Source organism: Hipposideros armiger, unplaced genomic scaffold (genome assembly GCF_001890085.2).
Source record: "Hipposideros armiger isolate ML-2016 unplaced genomic scaffold, ASM189008v1 scaffold_417, whole genome shotgun sequence".
NCBI classification, from domain to species: Eukaryota; Metazoa; Chordata; class Mammalia; order Chiroptera; family Hipposideridae; genus Hipposideros; species Hipposideros armiger.
In genome coordinates, this window is record NW_017731767.1 from 1,198,788 (window position 1) to 1,223,474 (window position 24,687).

The 24,687-nt window shown below is 49.7% G+C and overlaps 3 protein-coding genes across 3 annotated transcripts; all 3 read left to right on the forward strand.

Annotated features, from left to right (window-relative positions):
- Positions 1-4,075: 4,075 nt before the first annotated feature.
- Positions 4,076-7,167, forward strand: RLN3 (relaxin 3). Its single transcript, XM_019664178.1, has 2 exons — positions 4,076-5,067; positions 6,382-7,167. The coding sequence occupies exons 1-2, from the start codon at positions 4,782-4,784 to the stop codon at positions 6,609-6,611; spliced, it is 516 nt and encodes a 171-aa protein (XP_019519723.1). The 5' UTR covers positions 4,076-4,781; the 3' UTR covers positions 6,612-7,167.
- A 199-nt stretch (positions 7,168-7,366) lies between these two features.
- LOC109394241 (interleukin-27 receptor subunit alpha-like) lies at positions 7,367-24,004 on the forward strand. The gene is made up of 10 exons (XM_019664131.1): positions 7,367-7,587; positions 8,020-8,170; positions 11,211-11,368; positions 11,458-11,615; positions 12,897-13,056; positions 13,157-13,230; positions 20,665-20,848; positions 20,937-21,125; positions 23,474-23,575; positions 23,649-24,004. Exons 1-10 carry the CDS (start codon positions 7,488-7,490, stop codon positions 24,002-24,004), a joined length of 1,632 nt encoding a protein of 543 aa, XP_019519676.1. The 5' UTR covers positions 7,367-7,487.
- On the forward strand, positions 15,646-17,716 carry LOC109394290 (interleukin-27 receptor subunit alpha-like). The gene is made up of 4 exons (XM_019664236.1): positions 15,646-16,147; positions 16,542-16,626; positions 16,797-16,890; positions 17,014-17,716. The coding sequence occupies exons 1-4, from the start codon at positions 16,087-16,089 to the stop codon at positions 17,233-17,235; spliced, it is 462 nt and encodes a 153-aa protein (XP_019519781.1). The 5' UTR covers positions 15,646-16,086; the 3' UTR covers positions 17,236-17,716.
- Positions 24,005-24,687: the final 683 nt, after the last annotated feature.

Consider the following 24,687-nt stretch of genomic DNA (forward strand, 5'->3'; position numbering starts at 1 on the left):
AGCCCAGCTCCATGTTGAGCTGTTGTTCAGCATCTTAGCTGTAGAGGGCAGTGTCACTGGCCCTCATATGTGGGATCCGAACCGGGGCCCTCTGGTGTCCGAAGCCAGTTCTTAACCATCGCGCCACTCGGCCGGCCCTGGGTGCATTTTTATGCTGACCAAAATAACAATGATAAATAATAATGATATGGGTAGCACATAACATTTCCTAAGACTTATGTATTAGTTTCCTATGGCTGCTGTAACAGATTGCCATAAGCCAGGTGGTTTACAGAAATAGAGATTCATTCTTTCACCGTTCTGGAGGCCAGAAGTCCAAAACGAAGATGTCAGCAGGGACATGCTCCCTCAGAAGGCTCTAGGGAAGGATCCTTTCTTGTCTCTTCCAGCCTTTGGCAGCTTCAGGCATGACTTGGCTTTTTTGGCCACTTGACTCCAATCTCTGTCTGTCTTCACATGGCTTTGTCACTTCTGTCTGCAATCTTCAACACTTGTCATTGAATCTATCCACCCAGATAATCTAGGATTATCTCATCTCAAAGTCCTTAATTATACATGCAAAAACCCTTTTTGCAAATAAGATCACATTCACAGATCCCAGGGGTTAGGAGGGGGACCTGTCCTTCTGCAGGGCACCATTCAGTCCACTGTATTTACTGTGTGCTGTGCAGGTGCTAAACATTTTACATAATCTCACCAAAGTCCCCAGACAGCCCAGTGAAGTAGATACACTTATTATCTCCATCTACTCAGTGGGTCTCAAAACTTTGATTCTCTGTGAGGCACAAAAGAGGCTTCTGGTTGAATAGTCAGGCAGCAAAAATTTTCTCGCATTTTTGTTCTTTACCAGCCTGTGCCATGAAAGGGAAGAAGGTTGCGTCCCTGAAGAGTTGCTGGGAGAAAAGGCAGGGGTGGGTAGAGCGTATTATTCATCAGCCCTTTCAAAGCAGTACAGTCAGATATGACTCTTGCCTTCTGGAGCACTGCCCTTGGCCCAAGGCATCCACAGGGGGCAACCAAGGCCAGGAGTTTGTCATGAAGAAAAGGACAAAGGGATTAATTTCCAATCCAAAGGGAATATGTCAAGTAGAAATAACATTTACGCAGAACTTACTGCATGCCATAGACTGTTTTATGAATTTGACATATGCATTGAATCCTCCCTGTTTTACAGATGAGGAAACCAAGGCACAGAGAGGTTAAGTGACTTGCCCAAGATCACACAGCAGGAAAGAGACAGAGATGGGATTCGAACCCAACTCTGCCCATCACCAGAGGCTCTGTTGTTTTATTTTTTTAATTGAGGTGAAATTAATATAACATAAAATTAACCATGTTAAAGTGAACAATTTAGTGGCATTAAGTATTTCACAATGTTATGCAACCATCGCCTCTGTCTAGTTCCAAAACATTTTCATCACCCCAAAGGAACAGCCAGTTGCAATTATTCCCCAACCCCCTCTCCTCTTAACCCCTGGAAACCACTAATCTGCTTTCTTTCTCTATGGATTTGCTGTTCTAGACATTTCATATAAATGGGATCATACAACATGTGACATTTTGTGTCTGGCTTCTTTCACTCAGTGTAATGTTTTCAAGGTTCACCCACAATGTAACATGGATCAGCCCTTCATTCTTGTTTATGACTGAGTAATATTCCATTGTATGAATGGACCGTATTTTATTTATCCATTCATCCTTTGATGGACATTTGGGTTTTTTTCTGATTTTTGGCCATTTTGAATAGTGCTGCTATGAACATGTGTGTGCATGTAATGCACATGTAATGTTTTAAACGGTTAATTTTACTTTATCTGAATTTTACCTCAATGTTAAAAAAAAAGAAATGCCATCGGCTGAGAGAGCCTAGAGGCAACAACATAACCCCACCACCACCCCCAGTAGCAATGAGCACACCCAGCACCCAGACCTTGGTTTCCCAATGCCATTCTTCAATAAAGGGAATCTAGGTTCCTTGAGAAAATGGCTGATTCTAGGACTGGGGTGAGGAAAACACAAGATAAGCCTGGAACATCTTGTGGTGCTAGAAAGTAAGGAAGTGCTAAACAAACAAACAAAAAAGCCCTCAAAGAAACAGACAAAAAAATGATGTCAAAAGAACAGTGCCTGAAATAAAATGTTTACAGCAGGGGTCAAGTGAAAGAGCTCCCAGTGACCAAACCTGGAACAATTTGGGCAGCAAAATAACAATAGTACTGGATTGTAACCCAAGGGCCAAAATAACTGTTCATGAGTCCATATGTGTATAAAGACATGATTGAATAAACAAATCTATGGAGATGGAACTCTTCCTTACAGAAGAATCCAAATAATAATAAATAATAAATGTAGAAGGAATGAGATAAATGGGAAATCCCTGATAAACAAACACCACAGTAATAGTTTTCACACACATGATCCACCAATGAATGTAAAAGCAGTGGGTGAACTTTAATGGGAAACAGGAACTTTGAAGAGACTCCACATACCTCAGCCAAAGTATTTATCAATTTTTTGTATTTTTATCATAGCTTTCACATAAATCCACCAATTCTTCCATATTCCTCCTCCCAGATGATGGCGCTTCATTGCCCTGCTCTGGGTGGAGGCTGAGAATATTCTCTCTCTTATGACTTGAGTGGTGGTTACAAAAATGTGTTCCATTTGTGAAAATTCTTCTGGGTGTCCACTTATAATCTGTGCACTTTTCTGCATGTGAGATAAAAGGTTTCAGTTGTTAGAATGAAAAAAGAAAAGAAAAAGGAAAGAAAAGAAAGAAACAGACTCAGCTCTCTGGTTTAGAGAAGCACATGTTGGTATTAAAACTGTAATGAGGGTGGCCAGTTAGCTCAGGTGGTTAGAGTTCAGGCTCATAACACCAAGGTTGCCAGTTCGATCCCCACATGGGCCAAGGAGCTGCGCCCTCCACAACTAGATTGAAACAATTACTTGACTTGGAGCTGATGGGTCCTGGAAAAACACACTGTTCCCCAATTAAAAAAAAATACTGTAATGAAAAGCAGAGAAATAATCATGGCTAAAGTGAGGATGGTGGTTAACTTTGGAGGAAGTGAGGGATTGTGACCAAGAAGGATATGGGGTGAGGGGACCATCTGTGGTGCTAACACCGTCCTATTTCCTGATCTGAGTGATGATGAGCCGGTGTCCAGTTTAAAATGATTCTTTAAATTGCACATGTACATTTTTCATCTTCCAGTGGTATCCTGGAGCCAACTACTGACTTGTGAGAACAGATTTTTAACTTTCCAGGAAGTTGGGGACATCACAGGGGTAGCTTGAAATTGGCCAGAAACTGACAACTGCTACAATCAGTTTTTTCTGGAGAGCCCATTGTTAAACATTTCCCAGCATGTCACATCTCCTCTAAGTATATGGTATTAATTAAACATTTAAAATTATTATTTGTAATCGTGGAAAAATAAATATATAAATTTTACCATATTAACCATTTTTATGTGCTCAGTTCAGTGGCATTAAGTATATTCACATTGTTGTACCATCATCCAGCTCCAGAATTCTTTTCATCTTCCAAAACTGAAGATCTGTCCCCATATGTATTTTTTTAATCCTTAAAAAATTTCCCTTGGGCCAGCCGAGTGGCTCAGCTGGTTAAGAGCTCGCTTGGGAGCACCAGCTCTGAGCAGCAGGATTGCGGTTCGGATCCTACATTGAGGGCCTGTGGTGCTCGCCCTCTACAGCTAAGATGATGAACAACATCTCAACCTGGAGCTGGGCTGCTGTGAGTCGCCAGCAACCGCGTAGGCTGCAGCAGGGCTGCAGTGGGCTGCCATGAGCTAAGTGAATGGCTGGCAGCCAGCGTGAGTGGCTGGTAGCCGGTGTGAGCTACCGGGAGCCGCTATGAGCGACCGACCAATGACCAGCGACCGATTGCCTCACCCGGGAAGAGCACAGTGATCATACCAACGTGGGCCGGTGAAGCGACGTCCTCCACAACTAGACTGAAGAACAAAAACAGCAATTTGTCTACCTGTCTGTTCCCCTTCCCCGATTTCCCAGCGCTGTTCCCTTCCCCCCAATTCCCCAATAAAATCTTTAAAAAAATTTTTTTTCCTTGAAGACCATGGATTCTAGAGCCAGATGGCTCTGTTCCAATTCCCACCCCACTCCCATTTATTAGCCAACGTTGGGCACCTTATGTCACCTCTCTGTTCCTCAGTTCCCCATCTGTACTGTGGGAATAATCTTAGTCCTAATCTCCTAGTCCAGTGGCTCTCCAAAGTGTGATTTTTGGACCAGCAGCATCAGCATGGCCTAGAAATTTGTTGCACATGCAGATTCTCAGACACTGCAGGGGAGCCCGGCGATCTGGGTTTTAACAAGCCCTCCAGGAGATTCTGAGGCTTATCCTAGGTCATCAGGAAGATTAAACAGATTACACAAATATAAACATATTTAGAGCAGTGCCTGGCCCCACAGCCCATACTGTGTAGGGGCTCGCTATAATTATTATTATAGCTGAGGTCCAGGACCCCAGCCCTGTGAAGTGTGTGGGGTCTGGCTGTGCCCTCTCTCCCTGTCTGGTAGGCATCTGGGTTCCTGGTCTCTGCTGAATTGAGTTCTTGCCAATCTCTGTTGAAGATGACAGTGAGCCGGCCACATCATCCTATCCCTGGCAAAAGGTTATCGCTTGGTTGGGGAAATGGGAAAGGTCAGGGTAGCGGGGAGCATGCCTGCCTCCCCTCTGCTGGAAGAGATAAAGGAGGTCATTTGGTTCCTCTACCACAGGCGTGGGAGCCAGGATGTATAAATGGGGGACCAGAAGGCAGCAGAGGCACCGACCTCTGGGAAACTGCCTCGCTGTGCCCATTCTTGCATCCCAGGCATCACTGTCCAGCATGGCCAAGAGCCCGCTGCTGCTGCTGCTAGCCATGTGGGTGCTGGCTGGGGGGCTTTGGCTGCAGGCTGAGGCCCGGGCGGCACCCTACGGAGTGAAGCTTTGCGGGCGGGAATTCATCCGAGCGGTCATCTTCACCTGCGGAGGCTCCCGGTGGAGGCGGTCAGACATCCTGGCTCCCGAAGCAATGGGTGAGGCTGGGGAGGTAGTGGGGTTGGGAGTGGGGACGAGGGACAGGACATGGGATGGGCCCAAAGAGCCAGGGACAGAAATGAAACCAGGGGCCAGGGCAGATGAATCCCTGCTCTACAGCTTGCAGATGGGGAGACTGGCCCATCCTGGAAGCTGTGCCAGTTGGCCCAGCTGCAAAGCTGGGATGAGGGGGACAGGGTCAAAGTCAACTCCACTGGCTAAAAGCCAGAGGACAGACTACTATTTCTGGGGTACCTGCTATGTGCCCAGCCCTGCACTGAGCAAGGCTGCTGCTTACACCACTCCAGGGGAGACACCATTCAGAAGTTGACTCTGCAGTGCTTTCCAACCTCTCGGGGAAGGTAGTGCGGGGGTGCAGTGTATCCAAGGCCAGATTTGGCCACCTAGTGGATGACCCTCCTGGTAAGTTGCTTTCACGCTTTTGAGCCTCTTTATCTGCAAATGGGAGGCATAGTCCCTGCATCTCAGTTTGTTCAGTGGCAAAAATTAGTCAAAACAGATAAGGACACAGTCCAAGCCGGGCAGGGGGCTCAATCTGGGCTCAAGTTGGGGGTAGGAGCACTAGTTTCCTAAAGGGCAGGGGCCTGGCAACAAAACAGATGATGATGATATAAATGTGGACCTAGAAGATACGCTGCCTGGGTTCAAATAGCAGCTCTACAACTCAATAGCCGGATGTTCTTGTGCAGTTACTCTACTGAGTTGGGCCTCAGTGTTCTCTGGAAAATGGGGTCATAATAGTATTGCCCACCTCATGAGGTTGTCATTGAGAGGAATAGAGGAATTCATCCACAAAAGCTTTTAAAACAGTGTCTGGCACACAGGGCTCAATGAATGCTCAGTGTTATTTTGAGTGCTGATCATGTGCCACAGTTCTAAGGTTTTTAAAATGCATATTAATTAATTCATCTACTCTGTATAAAACCCTAACAAGTAGGAGTTATTATTTTCCTTACTTTCCAGACAAGGAAACTGAGGCTCGGAGAAGTAAAGTCAATTGATCAGGATTATAATTCAGAGAAGCTGGATTGGTAGTTGGTTAGCCTGGCTCCCAAACACATGTTCTTAACCATCAGGTCCTCCATAAATACAGAGTAAAGGGAAATAAATGATAGGAGAGGAAAGTCAAGCTCAGTGTGGTTGAATAATCTGCCTATCAAAGCTGGACCCCAGGCCTGAGGGGAATCAAAACCATGTGGCTGTGTCACATGAACAGAAAAGTAGGTAGGTTAGGTCAACCAGAAGCCAGAACTCTGGGTGTGACTAGCACTAACTCTTTTCATCTTTTGCAGGGGATGCCTTCCCAGATGCAGACCCAGATGCAGACAGCGAGTTGGATGAGGCAGTGGCCTCCAGCGAGTGGCTGGCCCTGAACAAGTTCCCCCAGGCTTTCTATGGGGGCCGACCAGGCTGGCAGGGAACTCCAGGAACTCTGCGGGGCGGCCGCGATGTCCTGGCTGGCCTCTCTAGCAACTGCTGCAAGTGGGGTTGCAGCAAGAGTGAAATCAGCAGCCTCTGCTAGACTGGAAGAGTGGGTGGCCAGAGGATCCAGGGGGCATGCTAGGCACCTGTCTGGCCCCTCATACATTCATTCATCAGCAAGTCACGGAGGTGAGGCACTATGGACTCGGACACAGTCCTCTCCAACAACCCTGACCTTAGACTAGCCTCTCTTGACCCTGAGTAAGCTGTACCCCTACTTGGCCAAACGGACACCCCTGATACTGACTCCTGCCCTCTCCCCAGCCCACATCATGCCTTTGTCTGGATTTTACTGTCCCCTGTGCAACGGTGCCCCTACTCTACTCAAACTAGCCATACTGAGGCCCTTGCCCAAACTGTGACTCTCTCCTGCCCCCACTGTGGCCGCTGTCCCCTGGCCAGTCCACATGATGCTCTTGCTCCAACGCAACCTTTGCTCTGCCTTCCAGCCCCTCTGCCTCCAGCCCCACCTACTGGGATTCTAAGGCTGTGCATCCCAGGGTTGGTGGCAGGACTGTAGGTTCCCTTCATAGCCTGGGGTGGGAGGCTGGATATAGGCAAGGATCAGAACCTTCTGTAACCCCAATAATAAAAGTTCCAAAGGATTCTGCAGCGTGTGTGTATATTGTTGGAGAGGGTGGGAGGAATGCAGTTTCAGGGGAGCTCGGCCGCGCCCCCAACCCCCTCTGCCATACCCGCCAGGCCGCCTCCCCACTCCCCGCCCCGCCCCCCCCCCGCCACTTTCCGTTAGGGCGGGGGGGAAGGGGCGGGGATCCGAGCGCAAGGTGCGGAGGCGGCTGGGAGGGGGGGCTCTATTTCCCGTCGCCTCTCGGGGGCTGGACTCCCAGAGCAAGACGTGCGGCGCGGCCGCCGGGGCCAGGCAGGGCCGGGCTGGACTGGGGGCTCTGGGAGCGCCATGCGGGGCACCCGGGCCGCCCCCTGCCGGCCATGGCCAAGGCCGAAGCTGGCGCTGCTGCCTCTGCTGGTGCTGCTGTTCCAGGGTTCACGGCCTCAGGGTAAGTTCTGGGGCGAGCTCATGTCGGGCGCTCGGCCGCGCGCTCACCCTTGAAGCGCAAATCCTTCAGGGCGAACTCCAAATTCGCGCAATGAATGACAAGAGTTCCGGACGCCATTCTGTTCCTCCCTGGGCCGGGACAGGAGAAGAAAGGAGTGGGGAATGGACGGCAGGTGACGGAAAGCAGAGCCGCGGGGTGCGGGGTGGGGGCTCTTGGGGTGGTAACAGGATGTGGCTGGCAGGGGGAGGGGAGGAGTTATGCCTAAAGCCTGGGTAGGAGTGCCCAGCGCCCCGCTTCTGCTGCTCACTTCCGTAAGGGTCCCCGATCGCCCTCCATAATTATGAAGGGTCGTGGGAGGTTCAGGTTCTGGGCAGTGCAGGCGGCTGCGGGAATTGACCCTCTTCTCTTGGGCCCTCCCACTCCCCTCTTTAGGCGGCCCTGGGACCCTCCCGCCTTCCTCTCCAGGCAGCTCTGGGCCCTTGCAGTGCTATAGAGTTGGACCCTTTGGCGATTTGAACTGCTCGTGGGAGACTCTTAGGGACCTGGGAGCCCCCTCCACGCTGCATCTCCAGAGCCAGAAGTAGTGAGTACAATGGAAGGGCTTGGGGAAACAGGCTTTGGAGGGGTGGCTGCTTAGGTCCCAGCCTTCTCCAGTTGAAGGGACCCAGGAATCCTGGCCCCCAGTCCTCCTCAACTCTCAAGCCCTTCAATAATTACAGGTTCCCTCATTTCCTTGTTGCATGACCCTGGACCAGTCACTTTCCCTCTTTGAGACTCCTTTGCTCCCCTATCAAATGGCGACAAGAAATAAATCCTGCCTCCCAGGGTCAGTTCTGGGATACAAAGAGAGAGGCACTTGGCAAAGAGAACATGCTTAATAATTAGAAACTGTTTTTATTGCTGTGTGGCCTTAGGCAACTAGCTTAACCACTCTGAGCATATGAAAAGATCTTTCGGTCTAGTGCTGGAGATGCAGCAGTAAAAAAGACAGAAAGGCTGACCCTCATGGGGCCCACAGCCTGAGGTGTGTGACTGACATTCCTTCATGATGAGTCACACCTGGAAACTCAAATTCATTTCAAATTTGGCTAAGTGAGCAAAGAGTAAAAGGGACATTGAAAGGTGGGAACCAGGGTGGGGGTTGGCTTTTTTTTAATGGTGGTAAAATATACATAAATTTTACCATCTTTTTTTCTCAACCATTTTTAAGAGTACAGTTCAGTGGCATTAAGTACGTTCATATTGCTGTGCAACCATTACCACCACCCATCTCCAGAAGTGGGGCCTAGTTTTACTTGGTACAGGGTGGAGGAGTTAGAGAAGGTTCGCCCTTTATTTATTGAGGTGAAATTCACATAACATAGAATTCATAATTTTAAAGTGAACAATTCAATGGCTTTAGTACATTCACAATGTTGTGCAACCACCATTTCTATCTAGTTCCAAAACATTTCCGTCATCCCAAAAGGGTGTTCATTCCCATTAGCAGTCACTCCCCATTCCTCCTCCTCCAGCCCCTGGCAACCACCAGTCTGCTTTTTGTCTCTATGGATTTGCCTGTTCTGGAAATTTCATATCAGTGTAATCACACACAATGTGTATTTTGTGACTGGCTTCTTTCTCTGAGCGTAAGGTTCGTCCACGTTGTATCACATATCAGGACTTAATTCCTCTTTATGACTGAGTAATATTCCATTGTTCATCCATCGTCCAGCTGATGGACATTTCAGTTGTTTCCACCTTTTGGTGACTGTGACTAGTGCTGCTATGAACATGCCCACGCTGTTGAGTCCCTGTTTTCAATTCTTTGGGGTATGTGCCTAGGAGTGGAATTGCTGGGCCATATGGCAATTCTGTGTTTAACTTTTTTTTTTTTTTTAATTTTTAAAGATTTTTTTTAAATTGGGGAATTGGGGGATGGGAACAGTGCTGGGGAATTGGGGGAAGGGGAACAGACAAGTTGCTGTCCTTTTGTTCTTCAGTCTAGTTGTGGAGGACGTTGCTTCACTGGCCCAAGTTGGCACCATCATTGCGCTCTTCCCGGGCGAGGCAGATCAGTCGCTGGCTTCTGGACAGCCGCTCACTGCGGCTGCTGGCCGCTCACGCTGGCTGCTGGCCACACACGGTAGCCCATGGCAACCCACTGCCACAGGGACTGCAGCCTACGCCGTCGCCAGCGACCCACGGCAGCCCAGCTCCAGGTTGAGCTGTTGTTCAGCATCTTAGCTGTAGAGGATGCACTCATGTGGGATCCGAACTGGGGCCCTGCTGCTCAGAGCTGGCGTCCCAAATCAACTCTTAACCAATGCGCCCCTCAGCCGGCCCTGTGTTTAACTTTTTGAAGAGCCACTAAACTTTTCCACAGCAGATGCAAACTTTTACTTTCCCACCGGCAATGTATGAGGGCTCCGATTTCTCAATATCTTCACCAATAACTGTGTTTCTGTTGTTTTTTTATGAAAGCCTGTTTTGAGCCTTTGAAACCCAATCCTTGGGAACACCCTCAGCTCCTCTTTCTCTCACCCACATCTGATCCCTCCGCAAGCTTTGCCTGCCCCACCTTCGGTATTATCCAGAATCTGGCACTCCCCACTTCCTCAGCACCCACCTTGGTTCAGCCCCCATTATCGTTGACCTGGACAGTGGAGCCACCTCCTCTCTGGGGTCTGGTTTCCACCCTCAACCCTACAGACTCTTCTCCCCTATAGCATCTAGAGGGCACCTGTGACATCTGAATCAAAGCACATCCCTCCTCTGCTCACAGCCTGTCAGGGCGCCCACCTCACTCAGGGTAAAAGCCAGTCCTCCCTGTGGCCCACCAGGACCTGAACAATCTGCTTGTCACCTCCCTGCCCTCACCTCCTCCCTCTCTTCCCCCACTCACTTCACTCCAGCCACATAGCCTCCTCCTGGCTCTTCTCAAACACAGGCAGTTGACTCTTGGGTCTTTGCACTGGTTGTTCTCTCTTCCTAAAATGTCCTTCCCCAGGTACCGCATGGTTCCACCCTCATGTCCTTCAGGCCTTTATTCAAATGTCTTCTCATCTGAGAGATCTTTCCTGACCACTCTCCCTAAAATAGCACTCCTCACCCCATCATCACATTGCATCCTCTTCACCCTACTTGACTGTTCTTTATATTGCTTCTACCGCCATCAATTGTATATTTAGGTTTCTCATCTTCCTCCCCCACTGGAACGCTAGCTCCAGAGAATAGGTCCTTGCCTCCTTTGGTCATAGTCCTATTCTCAGCTTCTTTAACAGGGCCTGGCACAATATATATTTGCTGACTGAATAGTTGCATAGATGTAAATGTGCATACACATAGTAGGTGCTCAATAAATACAATTACCAATGCTCACGTAAAATGTATTGGGCACCCAATGGTGTTCCATTTATTACCTCATTGATTCCCCTCCCCTATTCAGCCCTTTTAGCAGGCACTTTTATCACCCTAGTTTTGTAGATGAGGAAACTGAGGCACAGAGAAGTTAAGTTGCTTGCTCAAGGTCACACAGTTCTAAAGCAGCAGAGCTGAGATTTGAACCCAGGCAGAGAAGCTGTTGTTATGGCTTGGGCCCAGCCCCATGTACACTCCTCCAATCCCCACTTCTCTCCTCACAGTCATTCCAACAGAACCTGGACTGTGACGGTACCCTTCGGGCAGAGCTGGGTGACCATCCCACGGGAACAGTTCACCACATCTGATGAACTCCTTGTCTGGGGGGCCGAGGAGGGCCGGCCTCTCTGGCTCCCAGTCTACGTGAACCTGGAGACCCGAAGTAACAAGCCGGAGGGAGGGTGGCGCTATGTGGGAGGTGGGTGGTCCTGGAGGCCGCAACTCAATGCACCCTGGCCTCCCCTTCCTCAGTGAAGCCAGAAGCCCCCCTACTGGACCCTGATGTGGACTTTTTAGAGGATGACCCCCTGGAGGCCACTGTCGAATGGTCCCCACCTGTGTGGCCGCCCCATAAGGTCCTGGTCTGTCAGTTCTACTACCGAAGATGCGACGAGAGGTCTTGGACCCTGGTGAGTGTCAGGAGTGCTTTCCCTCCACCCTATTCCAAGCATCACCCTCAAATCACAGACCCAGCCCAGAGTGCATTCTTCACCTGACCCTGGAGTCCATTGGCATCCCACATAAAAGGCCTGTACACATATAGTCTTCAACTAAAAAATTACTGCCCCCACCCCAGTATCTATAAATTTCATGCAGTCCCAATCCAAACTCCTCTTGGGATTTTTGAGAAACTTCCTGTAACATTTTTGTAAATGAATAAAAGTCCTCAAAGAGCTACATTAACCTTAAAATGAGAATAACAGCATTTAGAGAGTACCATTTTACAGATGAGGGTCAATGCCTGGTTCTCAAAACACTCAAAAAGAATTAATAAAAGAACAAAAACAACAACAACAAACAAAAAAGAATTAATAAAAGCAGCTGACATTTCTGAGACCTGTCATGCATCAGGTCCCAGGGTAAGTGATCAACATGGATTGTCTTGATGATTACCACCCCCCCACCCCACCCAATCTCCCTACGTTAAGATCCCTATTTTATAGTTGGGGAAGCTGAACCTCAGAGAAGCTAAGCAACTTTCCCAAGCTCACACAGCAAGAAAGTGGAAGACAACCCCAGGGCAATGGGACCCCAGAAGGAGGTGAGGGACCTGCCAATACACTATAAGAGCATACCCTGGAAGTTGCGTATGTCATTTCCGTTCATATCTCATTGGCCAGGATATAGTCACATGGTCTCACCTCACTGCAAAGGAGACTAGGAAATATCGTCTTTATTCTTCATAGCCAGGCTCCCAACTCATACTCAGAGGTTCTATTTCCAAAGGAAGAGAGAAAATCGATATTGGAAGAAACCAACTGTATCAGCCATAGCTTTTGATGCAATACACCACAATATAGAGAAGAGTTGTCGGCATTGTGATTATTCATGCAATTCAGAGCAATGCTGAGATGCAGACTTTGGAATCTCACTGCCTGGGTACAAATCTCAGCTCTAGCACTCACCGCTCTGTGACCTTGGGCAAGTCACTTCTCCTTTCTGGACCTCAGTTTTCCTCATCTGGAAAATGGGGGTAATAATAGAGTTTACCACCTACTCCATACCTGGCACATAGTGTGACCAGCTTGTCTCTTTTTGCCTGGGATTGTCCCAATTTTAAAACCAAAAGTTCCATGTCCTGGGAACCCCGCAGTTCCAGGCAAAGCAGGACAGCTGGCCATCCTGCTGACATATAAGGTCAGGTACTGTTAACTCAGCCCTCAGACTCATTGCTCTCTCCTGTCCCACAGCTGGAACCAGAGCTGAAGTCCATACCGCTGACCCCTGTTGATATCCAGGACTTGGAGCTAGCCACTGTCTACGAGGTATCTGGCCGCTGCCGAATGGAGAAAGAAGAGGATCTGTGGGGCGAATGGAGCCCCATTCTGTCCTTCCAGACACTGCCTTCTGGTAAGGATCTCCTGGCTTACCCCTACACCTTCGTCCTCTCTCCTGGAAGTCTATACAGCCATACCCCTCTCATCTGTGCCACTTTCCTCATCCTTGCCAGCTCCAAAAGATGTATGGATATCGGGGAACCTCTGTGGGACACAAGGTGGACAGAAATCCCTGCTTTTGTGGAAGGTGAGTTGTTACATTTCTCTGCCCATGTCAGGAAACGCCCAAATAACAATGATGGAAACAAGACAGAGGTTATTGTGCTGCCCTCTTGAGATTGCATCAAGGCTTAGAGGGGAAGGTTCAGAGAGCTTGTGGCATAGTGCTGGGCACAGAGCAAGCCTCCACCAATGTCAGCTACTTCTGGGAGATCTGAGCTGAGTCCTGAAGATGGGCGCAGATGTTCCAGGCAGGGGAAACAGCAGGTGCAAAGTTTAGAAGCAAGGCTAGGCTCAGCTCCACAAAATATAGCCCAGTGTACAAAGGGCTTAGAAGCTAGTATCAAAAGGCCAATATGGGGCCGGCCGAGTGGCGCGTTGGTTAAGAGCTGGCTTGGGACGCCAAAGGGCCCCAGTTCGGATCCCACATATGAGGGCCAGTGACACTGCTCTCTACAGCTAAGATGCTGAACAACAGCTCAACCTGGAGCTGGGTTGCCGTGAGTCGCAGTGACGGGCGTAGGCTGCAGCCCCTGCTGCAGTGGGTTGCCATAGGCTACCATGTGTAGCCAGCAGCCGCTGTGAGCGGCCGTCCAGAAGCTGGCAACTGATCTGCCTCGCCTGGGAAGAGCGTAATGATGGTGCCAACTTGGGCCAGTGAAGCAACGTCCTCCACAACTAGACTGAAGAACAAAAAGACAGCAACTTGTCTGTTCCCCTTCNCTTCGCACTCTGCCCCCGCCTTTTCCTCACTTCCTTTCTTTTCTGTGCCCATTGATTCCTCTGCCTGTTTCCTCTCTACCTCCCAGGTTTCCTGTCCTCCCTCTCTCTCCACTCCCAGTGGACTCTCGTCTCCTCCCTCCCTCCCTGGCACCCTTGGCCCTTCCAAGCCCTCCACCAGCAGCTCCTCCCATTCCTCGCTGAGGGTCACTCTTTCCACCCAAATGAAGGACCCCTCCTCTCCTCCAGAGCCCCCCTGACCATAGCCATCAGGGCTGCCCCTGGGAGCCCTTTCCCCTTCTCCAGAACCTACTCCCTCTAGTCCCTCCTGGAGTCTAGGTGAGCTGGTCTGCATAGCCTCTAGGCCCCTATCCCCCTCCCCCATGGCCTCTAAGTCATTGCCTTCCTTGCCTCCCACCCCTTCCCAGACTACCTCCACGATGCCCCTGTCTTTTTTCACCCAGAACGGGAGCTGTGGGTGGTCAGCTTCCTGCCTGTCCCCAATGGCCTCCAGCACCATCTCTTCCACCTTAGCCTCCAGCTCAGGGCCTGTGGTCCCCGTGGCACAGTCCTCTGTGGCCCTCAGTCCCTCCCACACCACCTTCACCACGCCCTCGCCTTTGGCCTCATCCACCCCCACCTCAGATGCTGTCATCCCCTGACTCTGCTCCTGCTCCGGAGGGGGGCCAGGTCTGGGACAGGGGCCGTTTGCTTCTAAGGAGCCCCCAGCTGCCCCAGGGACCTGCCTCAGGGCTGGTGGAACCCCAACAACCTCATCTCTGGGCTCAGGGGGGGATTCTGGGGATGTGCCCAGTTCAGCTGGCAAGGAGGCTCTCTTCAGATCAGTCTGGCCTGGGGGAGTTGGGGGGAGGAGAGAGAGGGAGCGACAAGGTAAGATTCAGGACACCCAGATTCAGGCCCCTCCTCTTGAGACCCCCAGACCGAGGAGCACAAACACCCACCTGCAGTACCTGCCTCCACAGTGGGCTGGGAGAGCGGACGGTGACCCTGCAGGAACGGCAGAGACAAGGTCAGGCCAGCCTATGTCTCTGCCTTGAACTTCCTGCCTGCTAGTACTCCCCTGCTCAAACACCCTCAGTGGTTCCCCATTAACTTCAGAACCAAACCCTCTACTGTACCTCAGCCGTCACCCAGTTTATTGCCCTCTGCTCCAGTGCCTCGCACACAGTAGGTGTTTAATCAATACTGGGCGGTACAGCTAATATCTCTGTATTAGGGACCTACTCTGCCAGCTACTGAGGTTACCATGGACAAGGGACATTAAGCCTTTTGCTATTCTAATATACATTCCAGTGGGAGAAGGGAGGTCATAAACACACATAAATAAATATATAATGTCAGTGAGTAAAAAGGACTATGGCAGGGGAAAAAAAGCAGGATGCGGTGTTAAAAAAGCAGGAGTGCCTGGAAGGTGATGAGGTGCCTCCTTTAGGTATAAGATGCAGGAGGGCCTCTCGGAGGAGGTGACATTGAACAGAGATCTGAAGGATGAGAAGAGCAGGTCTTGAGTCAAGAAGTGGGGAAGGGCATTCCAGGCAGAGGGGACAGCAAGTACAAAGGCCCTGGGGCTGCAATGAACTAGGCAAGTGTAAGGAACAGAAAAGAGGGTCAGTATGGCTGGCTATAAAAGGGTGAGGAAGGAAGNAGTTCCCTTCGCTGGGTTCTGTGCAGGTGAGGGATATGATGTTCATTCATTGCTGGCTCACTCATTATTCAAATCTATATTTTTGAGTGCTTTCTATGTGCCGGGATGATCCTGGTGCTGAGAGTATGGCCTACGTGGGGTTACTTTCTAATGGACAGGCAAGCGTAGACAAAGTAAATATCTGAGTAGTATGTCAGGTGGTAATAAGTACTGGGTAGAGAATGAAGCAGGAAAAATGAGTGGTGAAAGAGGTGCAATTTTATATGTGATGGGGTGAGGGAAGGCCTCCCTGAGGAGGTGACATTTGTGCAAAGACCTGAAGGAGAGAGAGCTGTGTGGACATCTGGGGGGAGTGTTGCAGAGAGAAAGCATGTACAAAGACCCTGAGGTAGGACTTGGCTGCCTTCCTGACCTCTGTGTGTGTGTCCTGCAGTGAGTGGCAGCACCCAGAACATCTCCCTGCCCAACCTTCCCTGGGGTCCGTGTGAGCTGTGGGTGATGGCATCCACCATCGCAGGACAGGGCCCACCTGGTCCCAGCCTCCGGCTTCACCTACCAGGTAAGGTGGCACTGCCATAGGAGAAGGCCTGCTCCATTGAAGGGTGTATGGAATGATTCGCTGGGATTCAGTGAGTGGGCAGTCTTTTGACTTGGGGGTTGGGGTGGTTATTGACGATGCATTTTGATTCTTTTAAATACTGCTGTGGATTATCAGGCACTGTGTGTCTCTATGACCCTTTCACGCACTTCTGACTTTGACCTCTTCACTGACTATTGCACTATTCACAAATCCCACTCCCACCCCCAGATTTCCCCCATTCTTATCCCTTACCCATTCATAAGCCCCACCCATTTACCCACTGCCCTCACCCAAGTCCTGCCCATCAGTGAGCCTTACCTGACCCCTCCCTTGCCTCCTGGTGTCCAACTATTCATCTGTTCCTTCCTCCTAGATAACACCCTAAAGTTCAAAATTCTGCCTGGTGTCCTTTTCCTGTGGGGCTTGTTCCTGATGGGCTATTGCGTGATAGCCTCCAGGTGAGGCTAGCAGACACATGGGTCTCTGCCTAGGTGGGGAGGACAGCTGGATATTAGCTGAGCTTCTGGGGTGAGGGGACACCCCAGGGCTCTGTGACATTACTGGACTCTGCAACCTGGGCATGGGGATCTGGCCACCTGGATTCCTTTCCCTCTTACGTACTTGCCAGGTGGCCCCACCTGCGGCACAAGGTGCTGCCCCACTGGGTCTGGGAGAAGGTCCCTGATCCTGCCAACAGCCATTTCAGCCAGCCCTATGTGGAGGTAAGCAAAAAAAACTGGCTTTTCGGGAACCTCCAGGGGGTTGGAGGATGTCAAGACATTGGGGAGTGGGTGGGAGCAGGGGGGAAGAATGGGGGCCAGAATCTGAGCCTCCTCTTTTTCTAGGAGGTACCCCAGGCCCAACCCCCCAAGGACTTGCCCATCATGGAAGTGGAAGACATGCAACCGCTACCGATTACGGAGCCCCCACAGGCCTCCACCCGGCTTGACTCTGGGTATGAGAAACACTTCCTGCCCACGCCTGAGGAGCTGGGCCTTCTGGGCCCCACTCAGGCTCCAGGTTCTGGCTTGAATCAACCCCAGGCTGGGAGAGGGGTGCTCATTTGACAGCTGAAGACACTGAGGTCCAGAGAGGCTTGAGTCAATTGCCTGAGGACACCCAGCCAGAAGAACTGAGATTGAAAGACCCCTACAGAGAAGGGCCTGGCCCTATAGGGAATATATGGATGGATGAAGGAACAAAGGAAAATACATGAAATCCAGAGTGGCAGCTGCCTCCCCAAATCTGTCCTCCTGCTGTGACAGAGCCGTAGTTGGGCATACACCCAGCATCCCTTGTAGTGAGGTGTGGCCATGCACAAAGTTCTCGCTAATGGATGTGAGCAGAAGTGATATGTGCAGAAGCTGGGACACAGTGGGGATCTTCCATATCCTCTTCCCTTTCCCATGAGCTGGAATATTGATGTGATCCAGCTTCAGCTGGACCCAAGGGGAGTGTTGGGGCAAGAAATGGAAAGGAACCTGAGTCCCCAAGTGACTGCAGGGATCAGAGCCACCCAGAGAAATAAACTTTTGTTTTTATAGTTACTGTAGCTTGAGGTCTTTTGTTACAGCAGATACACCTATATGCTCAATCACTCATCATCTCTGATTCTAGCTGAGTGAAGCCTTCAATTTTCCACCAGGAGATGGTAAGGTGGTGCTGTGCCAAAAATAACACATTCAAGCTGTCTGAATGCTTTAATGTTTTATTTTCAAGTATAAAGGCTTAGTCGGAGAATGGGGCCAAGGTCAGGCAGTGGGCAAGGGGTCCAGAAGCCCAGGTGGAGTGGATGTGTGGGCCGGCTAGCTCCCGGATGCCATGGCCAGTTCCCTGTGTCCTGTCTGTGCCTGGGACCCTCTGCTGGATGCCAAGAGGCCGAGGTAGCTGTGAGAGGAGCGGGGTGTGGGGTGGAGGGCGCAGGCTCACATCACCGCACAACACTGGCACGTTTTTTGCTTAGGGCCACTCGCCTCTTCGCCCTCAGGAGGAGCAGATGGCTCGGGCTGCTGGGCAGGTGCATAGGTGGGCACAGGGCGGGCACTGGGGTTGGCCTTACGCCGCTCCACCGGAAGCAATGGCTGGCACTCGGCAGGCTGCTCAGAGGCTGGGGTCTCTGCCAGGAGGGGAGTGGCGTCCCCCAAGGGGTCCTGACCCTCAGCAGGGGGTTGGGGCTTCACTGCTTCCTCCTCCAGGGAGCCTTCTTGCTTCTCCTGGGGTTGTGGTCCTTCTTCCTCTGGCTGTGGGTCTTCCTTGGCCCCCAGGGAAGCCCCTACCTCACTCACCTCCTCTGCCTCACATTCCTTTCCTCCTCCTGACTCTCTCTGCTCTTCTGGACTCACATCTTCCTTGACCTCTTGGGTCTTCTCTGCCTCCAGTGGCTTCTCACTTCCTGTTTTCTCTGCCTTCAGTGATTCCTCATCTTTCTCTGCCTCCAATGGCTCCTNAAAAAAAAAAAAAAAGGGCAATATGAGATGACAGACAAGGATGCAACAGTCCTCACTGATCCAAATCTGTTGAGTACCTACTATGTTCTAGGCATTGCTAGGCCCTGGCTCACAGTAAATATGACAAGGAACAAAACAACAGGGCCACACAATCTAATATCAATTTAAACCATTACATAACACTTATAGAGCTCTTACTACCCTGTTTCCCTGAAAATAAGACCTAGCCAGAAAATAAGCTGTAGCATGATTTTAGGTGCCAAAATATGGCACCTTGTCATACTGAATATTTTAAGCTGAAGGAGTTTGTGGAAAAAGCACCCTTCTCCCTGAAATAGGTCATAAAACCCTCCTGTGAGGGGTGCGTGCCCTCCATATCCTGGAGGAATCATGCTACGGCTTATTGTCCGGCTAGGTCTTATTTTCGGGGAAACATGGTATGTACCAGGTCCTAGCCTACACACTTATTTATATTAACTAACTTTACAGATGAGAAAAATGATTCACAGAGAGGTTGCCCTAAACCACACAACTAGTACATGGCAGAGCTGAGATTTGCTGACTTTCAAAGAGCAATTCACAGCCTCAGTGCTTCTGTTGCATAACACATACTTTGTAATGCCCCTTTATTATCCTTACATGAAATACCTAGATAACATAACCCATGCATACACTTTTAAAAAAATGTATAATACAGTGTTTTAATTATAATATTCAGTAGAAAATAAAGGGGAAATAAGGTTCTATGTAGTGGCAAAAAATTCAGTTCACCAGGATGATATAAGAGTACTACATCTGTAGGTACCTAATAATATTGCTTTAAAAAAAGACATAAAGCAAAAATTGACCGAACTATAAGGAGAAATATGTGACTCCATAACCATTGTGGGATATTTTAACACATCATTCTCAGTAATTTCATACCAAACAGATGGATAACAAGTCAAGATCTAGAATACCTGAACATGTGATTAACAAACAAGTTAATGGACTCACATAAGAAACATGAGAGCATACGTTCTTTCCATACACAGATAGGACTTTTACCAAAATCAGTCACATGCCAGTCCATAGAGCCAGTTTCCAGGGACTTCAAACGGGTGAGGTGATACAGGGCACATTCAAACATAGATTGTCCTGGAAATTGATCATAAAAACTGCCTAGAAAGTCCTCGTAGGTTCTGAATATATAACAATTCAGTGACTATTAAAGTCAGACCTCCAAATGATATATTTATAGTTCTAGGATTAATTAAAAATATTAGACAGGCTTTTCATCTTCAGAAGTTTCCAGTGGGGATGACGTTCAAAAGTCATAAGGATCATGGGACAGTTTTTTGTTTCTAGGACAATGTAGCATCCTGACTCTTGCCCATCAAATACTAATCATTGAGGCAACCAAAAATTCCTACAGGGCCGGCTGAGTGGCTCAGTTGGTTAAGAGCTCGCTCAAGAGTTTGAGCTCTGAGCAACAGAGGTTCGAGTCCCAGCCCAAGCTGAGCAGCCGCTGAGCTGCCAATAGGTGGCAGGATGGCTCAGCTAAAAAAAAAATCCTACAAATTTTCCCAAACCCCCCTGGAGAGTACCATCCTCTTTGCTAAATATAACCACTCCTCTATACAACAGTGGAATTCCAAAATCCCCAAGAACTGCACAGGACACAGACTAGGGTGAGGCAAATGAAGCAGGGTTGTACATGTGCAGGGTCAGATCCTGTCTTTACTTAAAATCTGGATGTTTTGTTTGTTATGAGTTTTTTGCATTAATTTTTATTAAAACAATATAACTTGATTACTGGGTTTTTGGTATCCTCCCCTTTAAATTTTGCACCCAAGATAGATGCCTCACTCACCTCACCCTAGTCCTGGCCCTGGAACTATATTCTAATTTCATCTCTGCTGCTGAGCGCCTCTGAGACTCAGTTTCCTTATCTGTAAAGTAGAGCCAACAAAAATATTTCACTGACTGGTTTATCAGGTGACATCACTGAAAGACACAGTAGGTCTGATAAATGGGAGATATTAACCCTTTCTTCTCCTCATCCCTCAGGCCCCAGAGTCATGCGTGCAAGTGAGCTATAAAGTCTGGTTCCAGGTTAAAGGTCAGGAGCTGATCTCAGAGGAGACGCCCTACTGTAACTCCTCCATCCCCCCCCAGGCGGAGTGGGCTGCAGTGTCCGCCATCAATGCCACAAGCTGGGATCCTCTCACCAACATTTCTTTGGTCTGCTTGGGTAAGAGGCTATGAACTTCCTCCACTCAGTAGCCTGGAAGTGCTCAAGAGGGGACCTCCTGAGTGGGTAGCTGAGACGTCTCCTCTAGGTCCAGGCTCTGCCCCACATGGCGTGGTGGTCAGCAGCATTGCTGGGAGAACAGAGCTGCTGGTGACTTGGCAACAGGGGTCCAGTGAGCCGCAGGAGCACGTGGTGGACTGGGCTCGAGATGGCGACCGCCTGGAAGACCTCAGCTGGGTCCGGCTTCCTCCTGGGAACCTCAGTGCTCTGTTGCCAGGTGAGGCCCTTGTAGACCTGGGGTCCCATCCTAGCTGTTGGAGAGCAGGCTGATGGGTGAATTTGCAGGAGAAAGCGTTATGCTTCAAGTATCATTAATTCATTGACCACCCACTGTGTGCCAGGCTCTCTTCTAGACACTGGTACACAGTGATGGCAGCTGATGTCAATTGGCATTTACCATAAGCATTAAATTATTCAAACTTCTTTATAAAATAGGTTTCTGCTATTATGCTAAATTTACAGATGAAGATAATTTTACAGATAAAGGCCCAGGGTGGTTAAGTAACTTGCCCAAGGCCACACAGCAAGTAGGTGGTAGAACCAGGATTTAAATGACACAGTCAGGCTCCTGAAGACAAACCCTGAGCCTTCCACTTCACTCTCCCTCTCAGCATCATCCTCACCCTCATGGAGCCAATAATCTTGTGGGGCAGGGAGCCAATAAAACAAAAACAAGTACACTTGTAATGTAATTGGGGCAAAATAAATCAGGGTAAGGGGAAGGAGGGAGAGTAGGTATTTTAAAAAGAAAGGCTAAAAAAAGCCCTCCCTGGGAAAATGGCATTTGAGCTAAGGCCTAAATGAGGTGAGAAAGGGTGCCATGAGGATGTCTGAGGGAAAAGCTAGAGGGGTCAGTGCAAAGGCCATGAGGCAGGAATGTGCTTCATGTGTTAGAGTCAGCGAGGAGGTCAGTGTGGCTGGAGTGGAATGAGTGAGAGGAAGAGTGGGAGAAGGTGAGGGCAGGGCGGTGACAGAGCACAGCATGCAGGGCCTTGTGGCCCAGGGGGAAGATTGTCTTTTGTCTGAGTGAGGTGGGGGAGAAGGGAACAGAGAAGGGACATGCCCAGGTGCTCACAGGCGTCCTCTGGCTGCTGTGGAGGGGAACCAGCTAGGTTGGGTTGTGGGGGGAATCAGTAGGAGCTAAGTAAGAGAAGGAACTTACTGGTGCAGGTGGGAGATGATGAGAGAGGGACCAGGCAGGCAGTGAGCGGGGGAGAGAAGCAGGCAGGTTCTGGTTGGGGATTCTTGGAGCAGAATTTTGGGGACTCATTTGATATGTTTGCATCTGAGATGCTTATCCAGGTGGAGTTGTCCAGGGGGGACTGTTAAATGCTCAGGTCTGGGGCCCAGCAATTAGTTCTGGGCTGGGGGCTTGACACTGGGGAGTCCTTCCTTGGGGTAAAGAACAGAGAGCATGAGAAGGTGTTGAGTGAGAAATGTGTGGCAGCGTTCCAAGGCCCATACGTATACAGGGGCAGAAGGAGAGGAGCCTCAATTCTGGAAAATTCCCAGTTGGGGAAGGCCATGCAGCAGGAGTAGGTTTTTTTGGGTTTTTTTAAAAAGATTTTTATTGGGGAATTGGGGGGATGGCAACAGCGGTGGGGAATTGGGGGAAGGGGAACAGACAAGTTGCTGTTGTCTTGTTCTTCAGTCTAGTTGTGGAGGACGGACGTCGCCACACTGGCCCAAGTTGGCACCATCATTGCGCTCTTCCCGGGCGAGGCAGATCAGTCGCCGGCTTCTGGACAGCCGCTCACTGCGGCTGCTGGCCGCTCACGCTGGCTGCTGGCTGCACACGGTAGCCCATGGCAACCCACTGCCACAGGGGCTGCAGCCTACGCCGCAGCCAGCGACCCATGGCAACCCAGCCCCAGGCCGAGCCGAGCCGCCATTGAGCATCTCAGCTGCGGAGGGCAGCGTCACTGGCCCTCATATGTGGGATCTGAACCGGGGCCCTCTGGGGTCCCAAGCCAACTCTTAACCATCGCGCCACTCGGCCGGCCCAGCAGCAGTAGGTTTTGAGGAGGGACTTCAGGAACCTCACTCACCCCTGATGGATGGGTGGTGTCAGGGGCCATGTTTGCCCATCTCCCATCCTCCAGCTCCTGCATTTCCTGGCCTGAGGCCTCTTTCTGGTCCCTGAAGCATTTTGCCTGCCTGGGCAGCAGGCTGGGAGTGTGGGGGAATTAAGCTAGTCTACTTCACGTGCAGCCCTGACCAATGACTAATAAGAGTTGGTGGATAAATACCCCAACCCCCTCCCTCAAGTGGGATGGATGAGTCTTAGGGGCGTGCTCTGCTGTGGCCTGGCTGGAGTGAGCCTCCGTTGCCCACATTGGGAACTTGATTCTCAAACGGACTGTTTGCTGGCTGCTCTGCCTTCTCTATTTTGCTTTCTCACTGCCCCTCCGGGTGTTTTCTGGGGTATTCTCCCAGATAAATGACTTATACCCAGATCTTGATTTCAGCGTGTCCTGGAGACCCAAGTGAAGGCTCCTACCACATAGGCAATGAGTGGGGGAGGGGGAGCCAACTCTAACTGCTCTTTGTTCTTCTCCTGCCCAGGGAATTTCCAAGAAGGGGTCCCCTATCGAATCACGGTGACCGCAGTCTCTTCTGAGGGCTTGTACCCTGCCCCCTCAGTCTGGAGGTTCAGAGAGGAGCTAGGTAAGCGATGGGGCTGGGGGCGTGGAGAGCATTGGAACCCAGGCAGACTGTGACCCACTGGCTTTCTCCTCAGCACCTTTAGCAGGACCAGTGCTTTTGCGACTTCACGATGCCCCCCCAGGGACCCCGAACATAGCGTGGGGAGAAGTCCCAAGGCACCAACTTCGGGGCCATCTCACCCACTACACCTTGTGTACACAGAGTGGCACCAGGCCTCCCGTCTGCAGGAATGGTGAGCTTTCCTGCCTCCTGCCCCCTGCTCCCAGCCCCACAAGGCCCACCCGTCAGTCTGCCTCCCCGACTCTGTCCTCGGATGGCCCCTTTGGTTCCCTCTCAGTCCCTGGGCGAACACGTGATGTCATCAGTTCCCTAGTGATGAACAGTAACCCTGGTGGCTGTCAGTGTAATGGACTGTCACTTGACCATTAAAAATGAAGACGACTATCTATATTTATTGACATCGAAAGATGCCTTTCATATTTTATTAAGTGAAAAAGATTAAAGGGTTCAAAACTCCATGGGATGATTCCATTTTTATAAAATAAACCCAGCATTGAGCAAAGCAGAGGTAGAAATATGAAAGTAAATTCCCCTCAATGTCAACAGGATTGCAGGATTACATATGATTTTTATGTTTTTCATACCTTAGGGTATACGCTAAAATTTTACTCTGAGCACAACTTCCTTTTTAAAAATATCTTTATTACCCTTTTTTCTAAACACAGAAATTATCTGTGCCTATTACAAAAGCTGATACACTGAAGGACTGTATCAAGAATATCAGCATTTTCATCATTTCACTGATATTGACAACAAAGCTTCCAGATTTTTCCATGTATATGTTCACATAGATAGGAGTTGTGTTTTTTAAAGATTTTTAAACATTTTATTGTAGAAAATGTCAAGCACATACAAAAGTAGGGAAAATATAACAAACCGTCGTGTGCCCACCAGCCAGCTTCAACAATTACCTACGTTTTGCCAATCTTGTTTCAATTTATCCCCCCAAACTTTTTTTCCCTAGAGTCTTTGGTGTCATTTCACCCCTAAATACATCAGTGCTTCACATTTGTCTCTAATTGAGAAAGCCAAGTTTTTTTTTTGTTTTTTTT

Coding starts and splice junctions, on each gene's coding strand:
- RLN3 (XM_019664178.1), top strand. CDS start 4,782: ATGTATAAATGGGGGACCAGAAGGCAGCAGAGGCACCGACCTCTGGGA. Junction 5,068..6,381: donor CCTGGCTCCCGAAGCAATGG/GTGAGGCTGGGG, acceptor CATCTTTTGCAG/GGGATGCCTTCCCAGATGCA.
- LOC109394241 (XM_019664131.1), top strand. CDS start 7,488: ATGCGGGGCACCCGGGCCGCCCCCTGCCGGCCATGGCCAAGGCCGAAG. Junction 21,126..23,473: donor CCTCAGTGCTCTGTTGCCAG/GTGAGGCCCTTG, acceptor TCTCCTGCCCAG/GGAATTTCCAAGAAGGGGTC. Junction 23,576..23,648: donor GAGGTTCAGAGAGGAGCTAG/GTAAGCGATGGG, acceptor CTTTCTCCTCAG/CACCTTTAGCAGGACCAGTG.
- LOC109394290 (XM_019664236.1), top strand. CDS start 16,087: ATGGCATCCACCATCGCAGGACAGGGCCCACCTGGTCCCAGCCTCCGG. Junction 16,148..16,541: donor CCTCCGGCTTCACCTACCAG/GTAAGGTGGCAC, acceptor CCTTCCTCCTAG/ATAACACCCTAAAGTTCAAA. Junction 16,627..16,796: donor TATTGCGTGATAGCCTCCAG/GTGAGGCTAGCA, acceptor CGTACTTGCCAG/GTGGCCCCACCTGCGGCACA.